Source organism: Camelus ferus, chromosome 8 (genome assembly GCF_009834535.1).
Source record: "Camelus ferus isolate YT-003-E chromosome 8, BCGSAC_Cfer_1.0, whole genome shotgun sequence".
Taxonomy (NCBI): Eukaryota; Metazoa; Chordata; class Mammalia; order Artiodactyla; family Camelidae; genus Camelus; species Camelus ferus.
The window spans coordinates 45,041,693-45,059,111 of record NC_045703.1 but is presented as its reverse complement, the minus strand read 5'-3'; the positions used below and the strand labels follow the sequence as shown (position 1 = coordinate 45,059,111).

Genomic DNA, 17,419 nt, shown 5'->3' with positions numbered 1-17,419 from the left:
ACTCCAGCCTATAAAGTTCCCTGTCCAAGCGCACAGAAATTCTTGACATAGGACCTTAGGTCACCCCAGTTTTGAGAGCGATTTGTCTGGAATTGCAGCAATAAAACATAGGTTGCTCTTTTCTTTTACTGTATTACTTTATCATGGCTATACAATGTCTTGTTTACAGTTTAGCACATAATGCCTTAATAAATAATTATCTCATTTCATCTACTTTAGAGAAGTTTTTTTTAAACATCTGTTAATGAATAATTAGAGAAAAGTTTGCTAAGTCGTCAATAAATCAGTTATAATACTTATTTCAGCCAAACAAAAATTATGGAAAAGAAATCAGATTTCATATCAAAAAAAAAAAAAAAAAAGGAAAAATGCCAGGTCATGATCATGTTGAGGGCCCATACTATCTCCTTCCTTGACTTAAGCTGCAATTTTTGTCATCTATATCTAAGAGCTATGCATTTAAAAATTACATCAATTTTATTAATAAAATTATTGAATCCTACTGAATTTTGAGTATTTAATGCATTTATTATACATTTCTGATTTTTACACACAGATACCATTGAATAGATTATATCATGTTGAAGTCTGCTAGTTTTTTCCTAAGACATTCCATTTCATCAAATAAATAAACAACAGTGATCTAAAAGGAGACTTTGCTGACTTATGTAAATGACAGAAATTTGTCATTATAGAAAGTGATAATGTAAATGACAGTAAAATACTATACCAGAAATGTCAGGGGTGGACAATGACACTCTTTGTTCTGTTTGCTTTTATTTGGGTAATGGGATGGCATTGCTAAAACTGACATCGAATTTTGAATGGTAAATCAACCTTGCATTTCAGGGATTAACTCCACTTGGGTCATGATGGTCTATTTAAATATTGCTGGATTCTATTTGCTAATATTCGTTAATGTTTTGAGGTTAATGTTCATGAGGGATATTCAAATGCAGTTTTCCTTTTTTGTAGTGTCTTTATCTAATTTTGGTATCAGGATAATGATGGTATCATAAAATGAGTAAGAAAGCATTACGTCCTCTTCTAATTTCTAAAAGTGTTCATGTATAATTGAGATTATATCTTAAATGTCTAGCAGAATTCACCAGAGAAGCCTTCTAAGCCTGGAGTTTCTTTGTGGGGACATTTTAACTATGAATTTTATTTTTTCAAAACCAATGTGGCTTGTTATGTAATCTGTTTTTTCTTGGGCAAGCTTTGTTAGCGTGCATCTTTCAAGGAATAAATTCACTTCACTTTAGCTATCAGATTTATTGTCATTGTATTTTCCATAATATTTCCTTTCTGACTTTTTAGTATCTGCAGGACATGTGTTTTCTCTCTCATTCCTAGTATTTGTGATTTATGTCTTTTTTCCTTTTTTTTAACCAATGTATCTAAATGTTTATAGATTTTATTATTTTAAAAATGATCAGTTTTGGTTTCATTAATATTCTGTATTGTTTTTATCTTTATTTTATTGATTTCTGTTCTTATCTTTATTATTTTCTTACTCATTCTTACTTGAGGCTTAATTTATTCTTCTCTTCCCAGTTTCTTAAAGTGGAAGTTTAGCTAATTGGTTTGCGATTTTTCTCCTCTTCTACCACAAGCTTGTCATGTTTTTCTCTAAGCACTACATTTGCTGCATTGTATAAATTTTGAGATGTTGATTTTAATTTTTACTGTTAAAATATTTCTAAATTTTTTTGTGATTTCTTCTTTGTTTCATGGGTTATTAGAATTTTAGAAGTGTGTTTTAATTTTTTACTGGTGTCTTTCAGTTACTGATTTTCAGTTTAATGTCTGTGGTCAGACACCATAATTTCTACAATTTTAATCTTTTAAGATTTATTGAAATTTGTTATATGACCCAGAATGCGGTCTATTTTGGTGACTTCTCATATGCCCTTGAAAAGAATGTGCATTGTATTTGTTGGGTGGAGTGCTCTATAAACATGAATTAGGTATAGCTGGCTGATAACCTTTTGTTTGTCTGTGTGCTCTATCAAATATTGAGAGAGGAGTATAGCTGTGGTTTTGTCTATTTCTTCTTTGCATTTTATCAATTTTTTTGCTTTGTGTGTTTTGAAGTTCTGTGTTTAGATAAATATATATATAAGATGAATATATCTTACATTTCTATATGTTTAATGTTTATCATTAAGAAATGTCCTTCTTTATCTCTGGTAATATTCCATGCTCTGAAATCAACTTTGCCTAATAGAAAAATATCTATTCTTTCTTTTGAATGATGTTGGCATATTATATCTTCTCATTTATTTGAAGTATCATTTGTCTTTATATTTAAAACATATTTTTTCTTGTAGACAACATGTAATTCCCCTTTCCTTTTTATTCAGTTATCTCTGCTTTTTAATGGAGTGTTAGGTCATTTACATTTAATGAAATTATCAATACAATAATTTAAATCTACTATCTTGCCCTATATTTTCTATTTGTCTTATCTTTGTTCCTTTTGGCTCTTTTACTAAATTTAATAATTGTCAAGATTCCATTTTATCTCTTCTATTGATTTACTAGCTCTAAAATATTTTAAAACACCTTTATTGTGGTATAATTCCTGTAAACTACGCATACTTCACATGTACAATTTGATGAATTTTGATAGATGAAACCACCACCACAATCAACATAGCTAACATTTCCACCACTTCCCAGGAGATGCAAGTTTCAAACTCCCGATTTATCCGTCCCTACCTCCTTTACCCACTGTTAACCATAAGTTTGTTCTTTATGTCTGTGAGTCTGTTTCCGTTTTGTAGATGAGTTCATTAGTGTCCTCTTTTTTCCTTTTTTTACATTTCACATATAAGTGATATCATATGACATTTTTCTTTCTCTTTCTGGCTTACCTTACTTAGAATGACATTCTCCAGGTTCATTCATGTTGCTGCAAATGGCATTATTTTATTCTTTTTTATGGCCAAGTAGTATTCCATGTCCATTGTGTATTTCATCCACATCTTTATCCAGTCATCTGCTGATAGACATGTAGGTTGTTTCCATGTTTTGGCCTTTGTAAATAGTGCTGCTGTGAACACTGGGGTGCATATGTCTTTTCAAATTATATTTTTCTCTAGGTATATGCCCAGGAGTAGGATTGCTGGATCTTATGGTAAGTTTATTTTTAGTTTTTAAGGAACCTCCATACTGTCCTCCATTGTGGCTGCACCAATTTAAATTCCCACCAACATTGTGGGAGGGTTCATTTTTCTCCACACCCTCTCCAGCATTTATTGTTTGTGGACTTTTTAATGATGGCCATTCTGACTGGTGTAAGGTGATATCTCATTGTGCTTTTGATTTGCATTTCTCTAACAATTAGTGATGTGATTTACTAGTTCTAAAATATTTTAAAGTATTGTTCTAGAGTTTACAATGTAAGTTTTTAATTTGTGCCAGTCTACCTTCAAATAAAACCTTAATATAGTATACTTTTTCATTTTTCCTTTCTAGCCTTTATTGGAAACTATCTTTGTCAAAATCAAACATTTTACTTCTATATGTGTTACTAATCCCATAATATGTTGTTATTTTTGCGTCGGACCATCAATTATCTTTTAAAAAAATTTTAAGTGGGGAAATACACTTCACATTTATTCCCACTTTTACAATTTCTGGTGTTCTTCATTCTTTTGTATAGTCCAAGATTTCCATCTGGTATTATTCCCTTTCTACCTGAAGAACTTTCTTTAACATTTTTTGTAGTGCAGACCTGCAGGGTATACATTCTCTCTTTTGTTTGTCTAAAAAACACTTTACCTGGCCTTTATTTGTAAAAGCTATTTTCACTGGGTAAAGAATTCTAGCGTGACAATATAATCCACCCACCCACCCCCACCACCATACTTTCAGGATGTCTCTTCTTTATCTTCCAGTTTACATTGTTTTGGACAAGAGGTCTGCAAAAATTCTAATCACCCTTCCTTTGTATGTAATGTGACTTTTCCCCCAGCTGCTTTTAAGATTTTCTCCAGTATCACTGGTTTTCAGCAATTTGATTATAATATGACACAGTATAATTTTCTTTGTTTTTTCTATTTGGAGTTTATTTAACTTCTTGGATTTGTGGATTTATAGTTTTCATCAAATTTGGAAATTTTTTCGTAATTTTTTTCTGTCTGTCCCCTCATCTTTGTGGCACTTCAGTTACATGTATGTTAGGTTGGCTGGTATTTTCCCACATGTCCCTGTGCTGTTTATTACTTTCTGCCTTTTCTCTCTTTGTATTTCATTTTGGATAGTTCTACTGCTAGGTCTTTCAGTTCACTAATCTTTTATTTTTGCAATGTCTAATATGGCTCATCCCAGCCATGTATTTTTTCAATTCAGATATAATGTTTGCAATTTCTAGGCATTACATTCTTTTTTTATATACTTTCAATTTCTCTCCTCACCAGGATCCTATTTTCTTTTACATATGTAAGCATATGCATCATATTTATAATAGATATTTCAGTATCATTTTGTGCAGAGTCCATCATCTGTCATTTCTTGTCTGTTTTCAATGACTGATTTTTCTCACGATTAGGGGTTACATTTTCCTTCTTCATTTCTAGTGAGTTTTGAGAGGATGCTGAGCATTGTAAATTTTGTATTGTTGACTGCTAGATTTTGTTGTATTTTTAAAATGCTGTTTGATTGGTTTCTGGAAAGAAGTCAAGTTTCTTTTCGATTAGCTTATTCCTTTTGAGATTTGTTTTTAAAGTCTTTTAAGTTGGGTCTAGAGTAGCCTTTATTCTATAATCAATTTTGTGCCACTCCTAAGGTCTCATGACCTCAATGAGATTTCTCCCCACTGATTTAAGGATACTTTCTGGTTCTATGTGAGCTCTGATGATTGTCTTAGAATTTCTCATTAATTGTTCTTTCTTTGAAAGACGTTTTTGGATGGCCCAAAGGAGCATTCGCCCTATGCACGAACACTTCAGTATTCAGAGAAAGACTCCGGGGTTCCCTATTATCGATTCCTGGAAATTTTATCTCTGTATTTCCCCTCTTTTGGGTAATCTGCTCCAAGAATTCTAGCTGGTATACACAACTAACAATGACTGCTAGCCTTTATTGTGTTACTCTCATCTACACCACAGGGAACTATCTCTGGGCAGAAAGTATATAGGTGATAGTATGTCTAACATTAATTTCTTCACTTTAGAATTCACGGTTCTGTGCTGGCAGTTCTCCAATATTTAAAAATAGATTTCCTCTATAGTTCTCAACTATTTAGATATTTATGGCTGGAAGTTCATTTTGACCGTGTTACTCCCTCTTGGAAGAAGTAGAATTCCACATACTCATTTTTCTTGTTATTATTGTATTTCTTTACATTGGTGTTAGAGGGGCTTACGTAGAAAAAGTTTCTTGTTGTTGTAAATTATTGTGCTTTTAATATCTCTGTTGATAATGCATCTTTTTGGGGGGACAGGGTGGGACTATGAAAGTAGGAGAAGTCTATTATATAATTAGGCCAATGGTTTCTGAAGGGAAAGAATCATGTGTAGATTATCATTTTATTCACAAAATAATCATAATGTTTGGCACGTAAGTGGCTCCCCAAACACTGTTGGTCAATGAACAAAAGAAGGGAGAGATAAATGGATAAAAATAGAAGAAAGCAATATAATTGGAAATAACATTCTTTTATCAGATGATATAAATGTATTTTTACGCTCTTGTTACATGTTACCTTCCTGATCTTTAGAAAAATGGCACCCATTTATATTACCATCAGCCATAAAAGAATTTGCCCTCTTACTTGCAGCCCTGCCAACACTGAGCTAAATCATTTTTATGTCTCTGAGAACTGATGAACAGCAAACATCCAGAACCATTAATTTGTACACTAGATCTTCAAATTTCGATCCAGTTTTCTTGTTAGAATTAAGATCTCTTAATAAAAGATTTTGCCTGAGAATAATTGTTATTCACACAATTAACCCACCTTAATGCATTTCTGTATTCACTATTTTCTTTGAAAGAAACCATTGCAAAAATTCTAGATTATTACATTGTTCATTAACCTAACATCAGCTTTTTAGTCTTTTTGCAGGAACCATTTATTGGCCATTTTGTATAATTTTGTCCTGATCTGAAGCTATTAAAATACCTTCAAAATTAACATCAAAGTATTTTGAAGAGTTTGTAAACATGTGGACAAATTAATGTGTTTTAATATCATCTAAAAATGTTCTCTGAAAATAGGGCCTTAAAGATAAACTGAAAATCTTTCTGATACAAAATTATAGAAATGATAAATAAAAGATAGCAAACATTATTTTAACATACACAGCTCTACTCACAAGAAAGTGAGGGAAGTCTCCAGAGGACAAAAATTACGAAGGAAACTGAACACAAAAAGAGTGTAAGTTGATACGTCAGCTTTCTTAGAGGAGTATGTGAATCTTGATAAATCAGAGGCTTGGAGATTAACTGAGCATAAACCCATACCAAAATAGTATGTAGAGAATTGAGCCTACAAAAAGATAAGGAGTTAGAAATTATATACACATTTGGTAAGGGATGGGGCCCTCATGAGATTAGTGTCCTTACAGGAAGAGACACCAGAGAACTTGCTCTCTCTTTCTATCATGTGGGAACACAGTGAGAAGGTGGCCATCTGCAAGCGAGGAAGAGCGCCCTCACCAAAACCTGACCTTGCTGGCACCCTGATCTCTGACTTCCAGCCTCCAGTTGGCTAAGCCATCCAGTCTACGGTATTCTGTTATGGCAGCATGAGCTAATATACGGATTCCATTTGCTCTGTTTTTCTGGAGAACCCTGACTAATACAGTTGCTTTCCTTCATTCTCCATGCTCTGAAACAATTTAAAGAACACTGAAAATCTCTGTACTCTGAAAATTTGAAAAAAATTATCCAGAAAACCACTTTTTCTTTGAGGTTTCTCTGATTACTTTCTGGGTTTCTTACGTAGTTGTTCATCTATTTAGCTTTTATATCTCTTCTGAGATCAATTATTTTCTTTAACATTTCTTAAAAAATCATCTATTTCAGTCAGGTTTTCAATTTTTTTTTGCATAATTCCATAAAATATTGTCATATAATATCTTATGCTTTCTTTTCAATTGTGGTTATTCCTGTCATTACATTACCCTTCAAATTGAGGGCATCGCAGTGTGATTTCTAAATAATTTCAACTTGCATCTCTGTTCCTGTTAATCTCTTTGGTTTATCACTGATGACATTTTTCAAATATTATTGATGCTACTGTCCTCCCTTCAAGGCTACTGGTGTACTTTTTACTGTTGTTAAATAATTTTTGCCTTCCAAATTGAATTTTGTACCTGCTATTTCCTACTCTGCTATATTTATTCAGAAATTTCTTTTATTTCTTTTTTTCTTGTGCTTGTTTGTTAGCACAGTAGCTACCAATTTGTTTTTTAAAGGTGAATGGCTTACATCTTTCTAGCAGCCTATATATTAATTTAATAAAACAAGGTAACAGAAATTGTGAAGGCTAACCTTGATTCCCTAACCACTAAATATTCAGAATAGCTAACACTATTTTATAGTTAGCATTAATCGTGATAGAATATTCAACACATTTCTAAAATATTTAAAACTAAGCAGAAATTTTAATAATCTCAGAATAAAGAATCTTTGTGTAGTAGAGATTGCTAACTTTCAGCATTTTTGACTAAAATTTGTGTGAAATGAGCATCCTTCAGCTTACTAGTATAATTGCTTTTTCATTTTCTCAATATATTTCTGAGTAGAATAAACTTTCTCTCCAAAGAAGGGGGGGATTTTTCCCCCCTGGTGACTCATGGAGGATTTCCAGTCAGTCAACCCCAACCAAAATGCCAAGGAACTACAAAAAGTTCATTTTTAGAAAATAGTGACTCTACAGGTGTGCAGTGTGTCCATCGCCACTACTGCAATTTTCCTTCTTTGTGCAAACATTGAAAATAACAGAAATAACTCCCTTCATGCCAACTAAATCCTGGCACACCTAGTGCTTGTCAGACCAAGTGAGCGCAGGATGCAATGTTTACGTATGTGCAGTAACACATTTTGATAAATTTGTGTTAAATGTATAATACTTGCCAAACACTACGCTACACATAAAATGTAAAGATTGTCCTTACCTTTGAAGCCCTTACATATCGTCTGTTAGCGGAAGAAACAAACAGGTAAAGCAAAGTAAAGAGGTAATTTTAAAATAGAGCAGTGATTTTGACAAAAGCCCCATGCCAATCAGTCATTAATTTATTGCTTCTCAGCTCCAAATCCATCGTTCTTTGCCTGCTTGGGATACTGAAATATTTCTTTCCAGATGGCATAATGTTAAGCTTTGTCAGTAGAGGGCGCTAGAGGGACGCTGCAGGAGGTAGGGTTCTCTTCCAAGTTCCTGTGTGCATGCCAGCATTCTAGCTCCTGCAATGCTGGGCTAGCGTGCAGGACATCCAGAGGAGTTCACCTTCAGTGAGTTTCAGCGGTACCCCTGCAGAAGTCTTCAGTGGGTTCCAAAAGTTCCCCAGTAGGATTTGCAGCAGTTAAGTGCAGCGGCACCTCCTAAGGCAGTTTGCAGGTAAGTTCCAGGAGCATCTTAGCTGAGTTCACCGGCATCTCCCCATCTCCAGGCAGCAGCCTCTGGAGAGTTCTGCAGTCACTCCAGCTAGCTTCACATCAGTAAGTTCCGTGGCACATCCTCATGGGTGGATTCAGCTGGGTTCTGAGGGTGCCCAGAGAGTTCAATAACACCTCTTTCAGGTGACTTCCTGGCAGGTTTCTGGTTGAGTCCAGCCAGTATCCAGCCAGCTTCTCAGCCAGTTCAACAGCAACGTCCACAGGCAGCCTCCAAGCAAATGTCATCAGCATCCCAGCAGGCAGCGTCCTACCACCTAGTCTCAGCTGACTGGCACCACTGCAGGAGGCTTCCAGCTGGTGAGTCCCAGCCCCACAGTACCTGCCCGGAAGCCTCAGCTTGCTGACTGTAGACCACTGTGGCCTGGGCACCCAGTAAACTTCTCCACCGTCCAGTGGGCAACCAGCCCAAAGAGGGCTGAGTCCCAGACTTAGGGAGGACCCCCTTCCTTGGACTCCATCAGCCTTGGGGTATTCTTTAGAGTTCTCTTTATTCCCTTTTAGTAGTTTTCTCTGAAAATAGTTAAGAATTCTTTATATAAGCCCTCTCTTTTCAAATTACTGTGGGGTTTCTGTCTCCTTAGCAGACTCTGACTTATAAACACTATTACTATATCTTAACCATAAATAAATTCATTGACTCTAAATTAACAATGATACAGAGCAATTCTTGCTGATACTGAATAAATCCATCTTTGCTGAAGAAATGTTTGGCAGTCTGTTTTAGGTCAACACATACCACCTAAAAATGAATTCTGATGAAATAGTGTATCATGCCAGAGAAAATTAAGTACATTATAAAATTAACCCAAAAATTTGATAATCCACTGGCCTTGGGGATTAAGTTTGTGAAAGATGGAGTATTCATCATCCAATGCTCAACTTTGTTGCCTGACACTGGACACCGGAGTTTCAGAATAGAACTCCTGTGTGGAGACACAGGCCCAGAGGAGTTTAGTGGCCAGGAGAGTAAGACTGAATTAATTATTTTAAAATTTTTTTTTTAATTCTTTCAAAAAAATCTTTATCATGGAATAGCATTTTACATCTTCTGAAAGCAAGTTCTCATGAAGTTTAGGAGGGTATAATCCCTATTACTTTTGTAAGGAGTTACTGACACAGAAGTTTGAGGTCACATATTCTAGAACTCAGCTCAGTAACAAAGCAGATCTCTACTTGGATCCTATTATGTGAAACGTACAATGGGACAAAGATGAACCCAATTCCTGCCTTTAAGGAGTTCATCATTCAGTAAGGAAGAGACTCATGTATATTACAAATAGAGCTTAGGAGAAAATGCAGGACAAAGGCAGGCAGGATGGGAGGTGGGATAGCAAAGCTCACAGTTAGAGCAAGGAGCCCAGCACAGCCAGAAAGTAAAATGCAGAGCAGAATATAATGGGAGACAAAGGTACAAAAACAGAGGGATCAGGAGAAAGTTCCCAAATGCTATGCTAAGAAATTGACCTAATTCTTAATCATTTTAGCATTTTGAATAAGAAAGTAAAAGAGTTTATCTCAGACAGGAGGCTTTTGGCTGCAAGGCAAACCCAGTTTAAAGTGACTTTAAGCTTCAGTAATCAAAACAGCATGGTATTGGTACAAAAACAGACATCTGGATCAATGGAACAGAACAGAGAGCCTGGAAATAAACCCACACACTTTTGGTCAATTAATCTTTGACAAAGGAGGCAAGAACATACAACGGAGTAAAGTCTCCTCAGCAAATGGTGTTGGGAACACCGGATAGTTGCATGTAAATCAATGAAGTTAGAATACTTCCTTTGCACCATACACAAAAATAAACTCAAAATGCCTTAAAGACTTAAACATAAGACAAGACACCTCTTAGAAGAAAACACAGGCAAAACATTATCTGACATAAATCTTAGCAATGTTCTCCTAGGGCAGTCTACCTAGACAATAGAAATAAAAGCAAAAATTAAAAAATGGGACCTAATTAAACTTATAAGCTTTTGCACAGCAAAGGAAATCATAAGCAAAACAAAAAGACAATCTACGGAGAAATGGGAGAAAATATTTGCAAAAGATGAGACTGACAGGGCTTAATCTCCAGAATATATAAACAGCTTATACAATTTAATAACAGAAAACAAACAACCCAATCCAATAAATGGGCAGGAGACCTAAACAAGCAATTCTCCAATGAAGACATACAAATGGCCAATAGGCACATGAAAAAATGCTCAATATCACTAATTATGAGAGAAATGCAAATCCAAACTACAATGAGGTATCACCTCACACAGTCAGGATGGCCATCATTCAACATTCCACAAAGGATAAATGCTGGAGAGGCTGTGGAGAAAAGGGAACCCTCCTACACTGTTGGTAGGAATATAGTTTGGGCAGTCATTATGGAAAACAGTATGGAGATTCCTCAAAAGACTAAAAATAGACTTACCATATGATCCAGCAATCCCACTCCTGGGCATATATCCAGAGGGAACCTTAATTCAAAAAGATACACGCACTCCAATGTTCACAGCAGCACTATTTACAATAGCCAAGACATGGAAACAATCTGAATGTCCATCGACAGATGACTGGACAAAGAGTCTGTGGTATATTTATATGATGGGATACTACTTAGCCATAAAAAATAATAAAATAAGGCCATTTGCAGCAACATGGATGAACCTGGAGATTGTCATTCTAAGTGAAGTAAGCCAGAAAGAGAAAGAAAAATACCGTATATCACTTATATGTGGAATCTGGAAAAAAAAAAAAAAAAGACAAATGAACTTATTTACAAAACAGAAACAGACTCACAGACATAGAAAACAAACTTAAGGTTACCGGTGGGGAGAGGGTGGTAAAGGATAAATTGGGAGTTTGAGATTTGCAGATACTAACTAATATATATAACATAAATAAACAAGATTATACTATATAGCACAGGAAATTATATTCAGTATCTTGTAGTAACTTATGGTGAAAAAGAATATGAAAACAAATATATGTATGTTCATGTATGACTGAAGCATTATACTGTACATGAGAAATTGACACATTATAAACTGACTATACTTCAATAGAATACATATATATATATATATATATATATATATATATATACAAAAAAATAAAGTGACTTTAAACAGATTGAACTAATACAATACGCATTATAAGAGGTGAGGTAAGGTAGGCAGTTGGGTAAACAGGTCAATTCAATGATGCTCACCAAAGACCCAGGTTTTCCATCTCTGCTCTTCACTTGGTACAATGTTCGCTTCTTTACAAGACTGATCTGCTCAAGGTGGAGTCTTTCTTTTCCCTGCTGGGCTCTGCTATCTTAGTAGGGTGTGAGGGCAACTGAGAAGCAGCTGCCATCGCTGCTGATTCAGCACAGGTGAACTTTCGAGACTTTGCAGCACGGACTTCAAACGCAGCTCCACCTGTTAGCTCTGTTATCTTGAGCTCTCAGAGCCTTGGATTCATCATCAGACATGATAATATTCTATCCTTATCCATGACCAATTACTGTTTGTGCCTATTTTCTTTTGACATCAGCAAACATACTATTACATGCTATAAATTCAAAATGTAAAATTGTGATAAATGCTAAGAAAAGCTGCTTCCTGTAGCAATGAAATGTGATGTCTGTAAAGAATTTAGCTGTGCCTGGCAGAGAATGAGGTGTCAACGAAATGATAGCTATGATTTTATCATCAAAACTGAGAAAATCTTGGCTTTGATGATTTGGGTAGCCTGGGGAAGCTTTGAGAACCAGTTTTACTGCAATTAATGAAGAACAACAACAACAAAGAATTGTAGGGGGTGAATGAGGGAGATGGTATAAGGAATCTCTGCTATGAAATAAAATGAGTGTATCCAAAGGGTAGAGGTGCTTATTCTTCTGCTTCTACTTCTATTCAGCATAGAGAATCAGGGATTAAGGACCATCAAACAGCTCCACCCTGATTATCTGCCCTTATCAGGGCTGTACAGAAAGGTCTGCATCTTCCTCTTCAATCCTGAAATATTTGATTTGGTTGTATTGGAATTTTCATTCTTCCATCTGGAATCCCTTCCCCTAGGAAGTGTCTCTAGATTAACCCTGTCAATCTTCTAATTGGCCGCTACAATTAGAAGGACTCCCGCCTGTGCCTTAATCTAAACTGAAAACACGTGAAAACCAGACACTGTGCAGATGTACACAATTGTAAACATGCAAACAGCCAGTGCTGTCTCTAGTCTTAAGGAACTCACAGCTGGTGGTAGGGGGAGCCTGACTTAGCTGAAGACAATCTAGAAAGTGTTGTGATAACAGTACACTCTGGAGTGGGGCCAGGAGGGGCTCTGGACTCCAGAAGCCCTCAGGCAGCACCTGAATCTTAAAGGGAGAGGGAAAGGTAGTCAGACGATGGAGGAAGAGAAGGAGAGAAAGGAAGAGAGATAGAGATAAAGAGAGAGAAGTAACTTTCTTGACCCAAGGATCTGATCAATGGGCCAAGGCAGCACTGGTAGGGATTCAAGAAACACCTGACTCCCAGCTCACCCGTGTTTCCAATATAGACTCTCACAGGCCCAGCTTTCAGGCTGAAGCTTCATTTCAGCCATGAAATCTTGGATTCACCCTCCACAGACTTGGCAGAATTGACTGGCTAGAAGTTTTTAAAAATGAAATTGTGTTATCTGCAAACCATGCAGAGTCAATGTCCCTGGTTTCAACAGCAGCGGAGAGAACTGGCTGTGGATTTGGCTCATCTTGGCATAGAACATTGAGAACTGAAAGAGGACAAGGGGACAAAAGTGAAAATCCTATTTAAAAGCCAATTTGCTTATCCATTGGACACTTAAGACAAAAATTTAGTGTCATGGGGCCCAAAAATGCAAAGCTGAGGTCGAGTTAGAATTTAGGCTCCTATCAAATTCAAGAACTTCAGCCTTCCTTATGTAAGTGCCCTTTACATATTAACAAACTCACAATTCATTCTCACACAAGCATTTACCAGCACTTGTCTTTTACCAGGTCCTGGAGAAAGGATTTGGGTTTCCAGTTGACAAATAAGCAACATTCCCTGCTTTCACTGAGCCTGCCATCTGAAAGATTTAAATCAAAATGTATGTTGTTGTAATATAGCTCAACGTCTACTTTCAAAAACTGCACACGTATCTTATAAAAGACTTTTTAAAAAATAAAATAGTAACTATAGGCAGATTGCACTTGTGGAGAGAGCAATTAATTCATGGCATGTTGCCTAGACTTTGAAATATAGGCAATTCCACACCTAATCCTAAACGACGGTGATTTGCTAGGATTAAAACCCTTTCACTGCCTAGACCACGTACTTGACCCCAGAGGCAGCTTAATTGTGCAGGGAGAGAGTTAAAGGCTAAACATTACTGATAGCTTCCAAACGTCTTCAGCCTATCAATCAAAAATATTTGCTAAGCGCAGTGCAATGTGTTCTTCTTCTTCTTTCTTTTTCTTCTTTTTTCCCCCCCGCCAGGGGCAGGATGGGGAGGAAGACATCTCCCTGTTCAAGAAATTACCTCCACTAAATCTCACCCTCTGCCCACTTCTCCCATCTCCCTTTCTCAGATCAGGAAGGGAAGTCGCCGCTGGCAAGGCCCCTGTCGGAGCCGCGGGGCAGCCGAGCATGCTCAGTAGCTGGGGCCGCGCTGCGCTCACGGCCGGCCTGGGCTCGCACGGGGCTCGGGGACGCCGAGGGGCTCGCGCCGCAGCTGATCCTGGTTACTGAAAAGCTGACCTTCTCCGCCCGGCAACGAGCGGCTGTCGGAGCCTCAGCAGCAGCCGCGCAGCCGCGGGCTCCCGGGGCGTCCGCCCGCCGCAGCCACGCTGCCGGCTCAGCGGCGCCGGTCTCGTGCTCCTGATCCGCGTGCCCGCGCCTCGGCCCCGCGCTTCCAGCAGCCGCTGGGCGACTGAGCAGCTAAGACAGGCTGCGCTTCGCGGTGAAGCGCGAGCGAGAGCCGCTTCTCTTCCCGGCCAGAGAGAGGAGGCGTGTCGGGGGAGCCAGCCAGCGCCCGGGGAAGATTCTCCCAGAGGCTCAGAATCGTCGCTTCCCTTTTCACTTCTTGTCACCCGGGCATTCCCTGCTCTGGACCTGGGGACGATGGTTATAATAGTAACGAAGCTGGTGCACTGCTTTCACCTCAGGTAAGCAGAGCAGCTTTGCATGCTTTTCTCTTTTCAGTGCATTTACTAGCTCCGAAACCCACAGCGGGGGAAGGTCTCGTGCGCTGCTAGCCGTATTCTCACATTACAAGTTTGTTTTTAACGAAGACTGAGAAAAGAGAGTTTTTGTGTGATTTTAAAAATCCTTTCTGTTTGACGTTGAAAATAAGCATTAGTGTTCTTTCTTACCTCTGTTATTCTTGACCCTGTCCTTGACCTGCTTGGTAAAATTTAAGCCACTATTTGCAAGATGAGGTTAAGGATACATTTTTTTTCCTTTTAAAGATGCCTGGGATATTCTAGGAAACGGTACTTTCCAGATAGGTAAACGGATATCATAATAGTAGCCTTTTCGAGGTAATTCAGTTACAGCCAAGAGAAAATAATAATATTAAAATTGAACATCAACCTTGACCAGCATTGAACTTAAGCTGACTGGATGACATACTCATACTATGTGCAATTACCTGGTTATTTGTAAAAACGAGTGTTCAGGGTTTACTCTTGAGAAGTAAATAGAAGCCCTCAAATTTAAAGAAAAAAAAATTAGCACCCCTTATATTCTTTGGCGATTGAATAGGATAGTTTTTCCACAGAATTATCAGTTCAAAAGTAAAGAAACATTTTCAAAGTGTAGCTTTGTGGTTGCACATTAACATTTTTTTGCTGGAAACTGTGGAGTCAATATCTTCAGCTGGTTCCTCATAAAAAGAAACAAAAATAGAGGAGGCTTTTGAGTATAAACCAAGAGCACTCAAATACAAGTATTTAACTGTGCTACCAAAGAAAAACTATCTAAAATGCCATGTAATAATAGCTACCATTTCAATTACTGTTACTTTGGCTGGAGGTTTTGAGAGGAAGGATCACTTTTCCAAATTAATCTCAAATAAGGCAATAGTAGGTCTGACAAGTATTGCCTAACATTTAGCAATTGTAATCAAATGGGGCAGAAAAATGTTTTCTTTCTATTATGATATTAGATTTCTTTATTTCCTGCTTATTCTGAAGATAAATTATTAATAGCAATTCATTTAAAACAGTGTGTGCTGTTTTGCTAAGACATCAAAGGACTTTTTTCCTATCAAAACTAAAAAGATTACAAATCTTGCAGTGATAAAGAGGAAGAAAGAGAAGGAAATACTTGATATTGAGTGGTAAATGTCTGACTGAAAAAAGTTGGAGTCTCTGGACAGATGCCTTTCAAGCCTTCTTTATAAGAGAGGCAGTGGTTTTCAGTGTTTGTGATGTGTTCCCTTGTGGGCCCATTTAACAGTGAGCATTAAGCAGTCTCTTAATGAGAAAGGGTGAAGAGTCTAACTTGTGCAGAGCTAAAACTTTCTATTTCTGGTTTATTCTATAGGGACAGGACCCCTACTGCATTCAGTCAACAGACTTTTTCCTACAGAAGGGACAAAGTTCTTTAAAGTCTCATTATTGGCCTGAGAGCTGAGAGAGTTCCATTCCTTCCTCCCATTTTGGTGTAAATATTCTGTGCATTCCTAGCACCCCAAGTTCTAAGCTCTGAGCTGACCTGTGCAGAGACAAAAATCTTCCCCAGGGAACTCTGATGTTAACGGTCTGACCTCTGACCTACACCTCTTCATACTAGCTGAGTTCCAAGATCCTCAACCCAGGAGTCCCCCAGTGGAATTAACACAAGCACCATTTAGAAGCTCCCAAAGACCCAGGATTTTACTGAGAAAAACTGTCTCCTAAGGCCTGCCTTTGTTTTGAGTCTCTTTCAGTGGAGTGGTTTCTGGGAAGCACTCTCCTCCCCACCATAGCCGTGATTATTCTGTTCTGGTTAGACATTAAGTTTGTTCTAAGGCTCAGAACCCCAGTCAGCCGTCACCTAGAATGATGCCTCAACCACCAGTCCGAAGAAGGAAACAGGAAAAAAGTCATTTCAACATTTGGATATTGAAGAATAGTTAGACAGTTTTTTGCCCTCATCCAATTATGACACACGATGAGGAGCAAAAGTTTTCCAGTGCAAAGTGAGGGTGGTGTTGGGGCCAGCGCATCCCCTGTGTCTGCCCCTATCCTGTCCCAGCCCTGCTGTCCCTGTATCCTGTCCCTACAGCTCTACTATTGGCTTTTTCCATATAGACAAAAAAGGTGTGATTTTATAGACTGCCTTAGAGTGAGCGAGTCTGTGAAGCAACTGCTTGAAATGTAATAAATTTCATTTTCCCTTTTAACAGTTGAATAGTACAAGAATTTCAGTTCCAACATGTACATTTTCCTTTTCTTTTCCTTTACTAAAGAAAAACTTATGTCTGTCTATTTCTACCACTGTTTAGGATTAGAACACGGCTCAGTGGTAGTTTGTTCATTCTTAAAACCTCAGCCAGTATATATCCCAAGGATTTTTCAGTAGAGGTACCACACGATCAGAAATGTTTTTATTGTAATAATAAGATAATATAGAGCTTTCTCATCTATCCTCCATCAGATTTCTTATGGCAGTCTAAAAAGAGCTATCTTGTGTAGTGTAAAAGGTGTTAGCTCTGGTCACTGATTGCTTTTGATTTAATAAATGGATTTCCTGTTAATTAGGATGACTCTTAGCTTTGGGCTTAGCAATTTAAGGAAAGGAAAACTATACCTATACAGAACTAG

The 17,419-nt window shown here is 37.4% G+C and overlaps 1 protein-coding gene and 1 long non-coding RNA gene across 2 annotated transcripts in view; one reads left to right on the top strand and one right to left on the bottom strand.

Moving 5' to 3' along the window:
• Positions 1-11,308: 11,308 nt before the first annotated feature.
• On the bottom strand, positions 11,309-14,499 carry LOC116665399. The gene is made up of 3 exons (XR_004321995.1): positions 14,370-14,499; positions 11,837-13,698; positions 11,309-11,366 (listed from the first exon to the last, which is right to left on the bottom strand). It is a non-coding gene; the product is annotated as an uncharacterized LOC116665399 (long non-coding RNA).
• Positions 14,500-14,608: 109 nt separating this feature from the next.
• ARHGAP18 (Rho GTPase activating protein 18) overlaps positions 14,609-17,419 on the top strand; it is a 163,336-nt gene continuing 160,525 nt past the window's right edge. Inside the window, exon 1 of the mRNA XM_014555858.2 lies at positions 14,609-14,776. Coding sequence (XP_014411344.1) covers positions 14,733-14,776 — 44 coding nt within the window. The 5' untranslated portion in view covers positions 14,609-14,732. The remainder of the gene's footprint in view (positions 14,777-17,419) is intronic.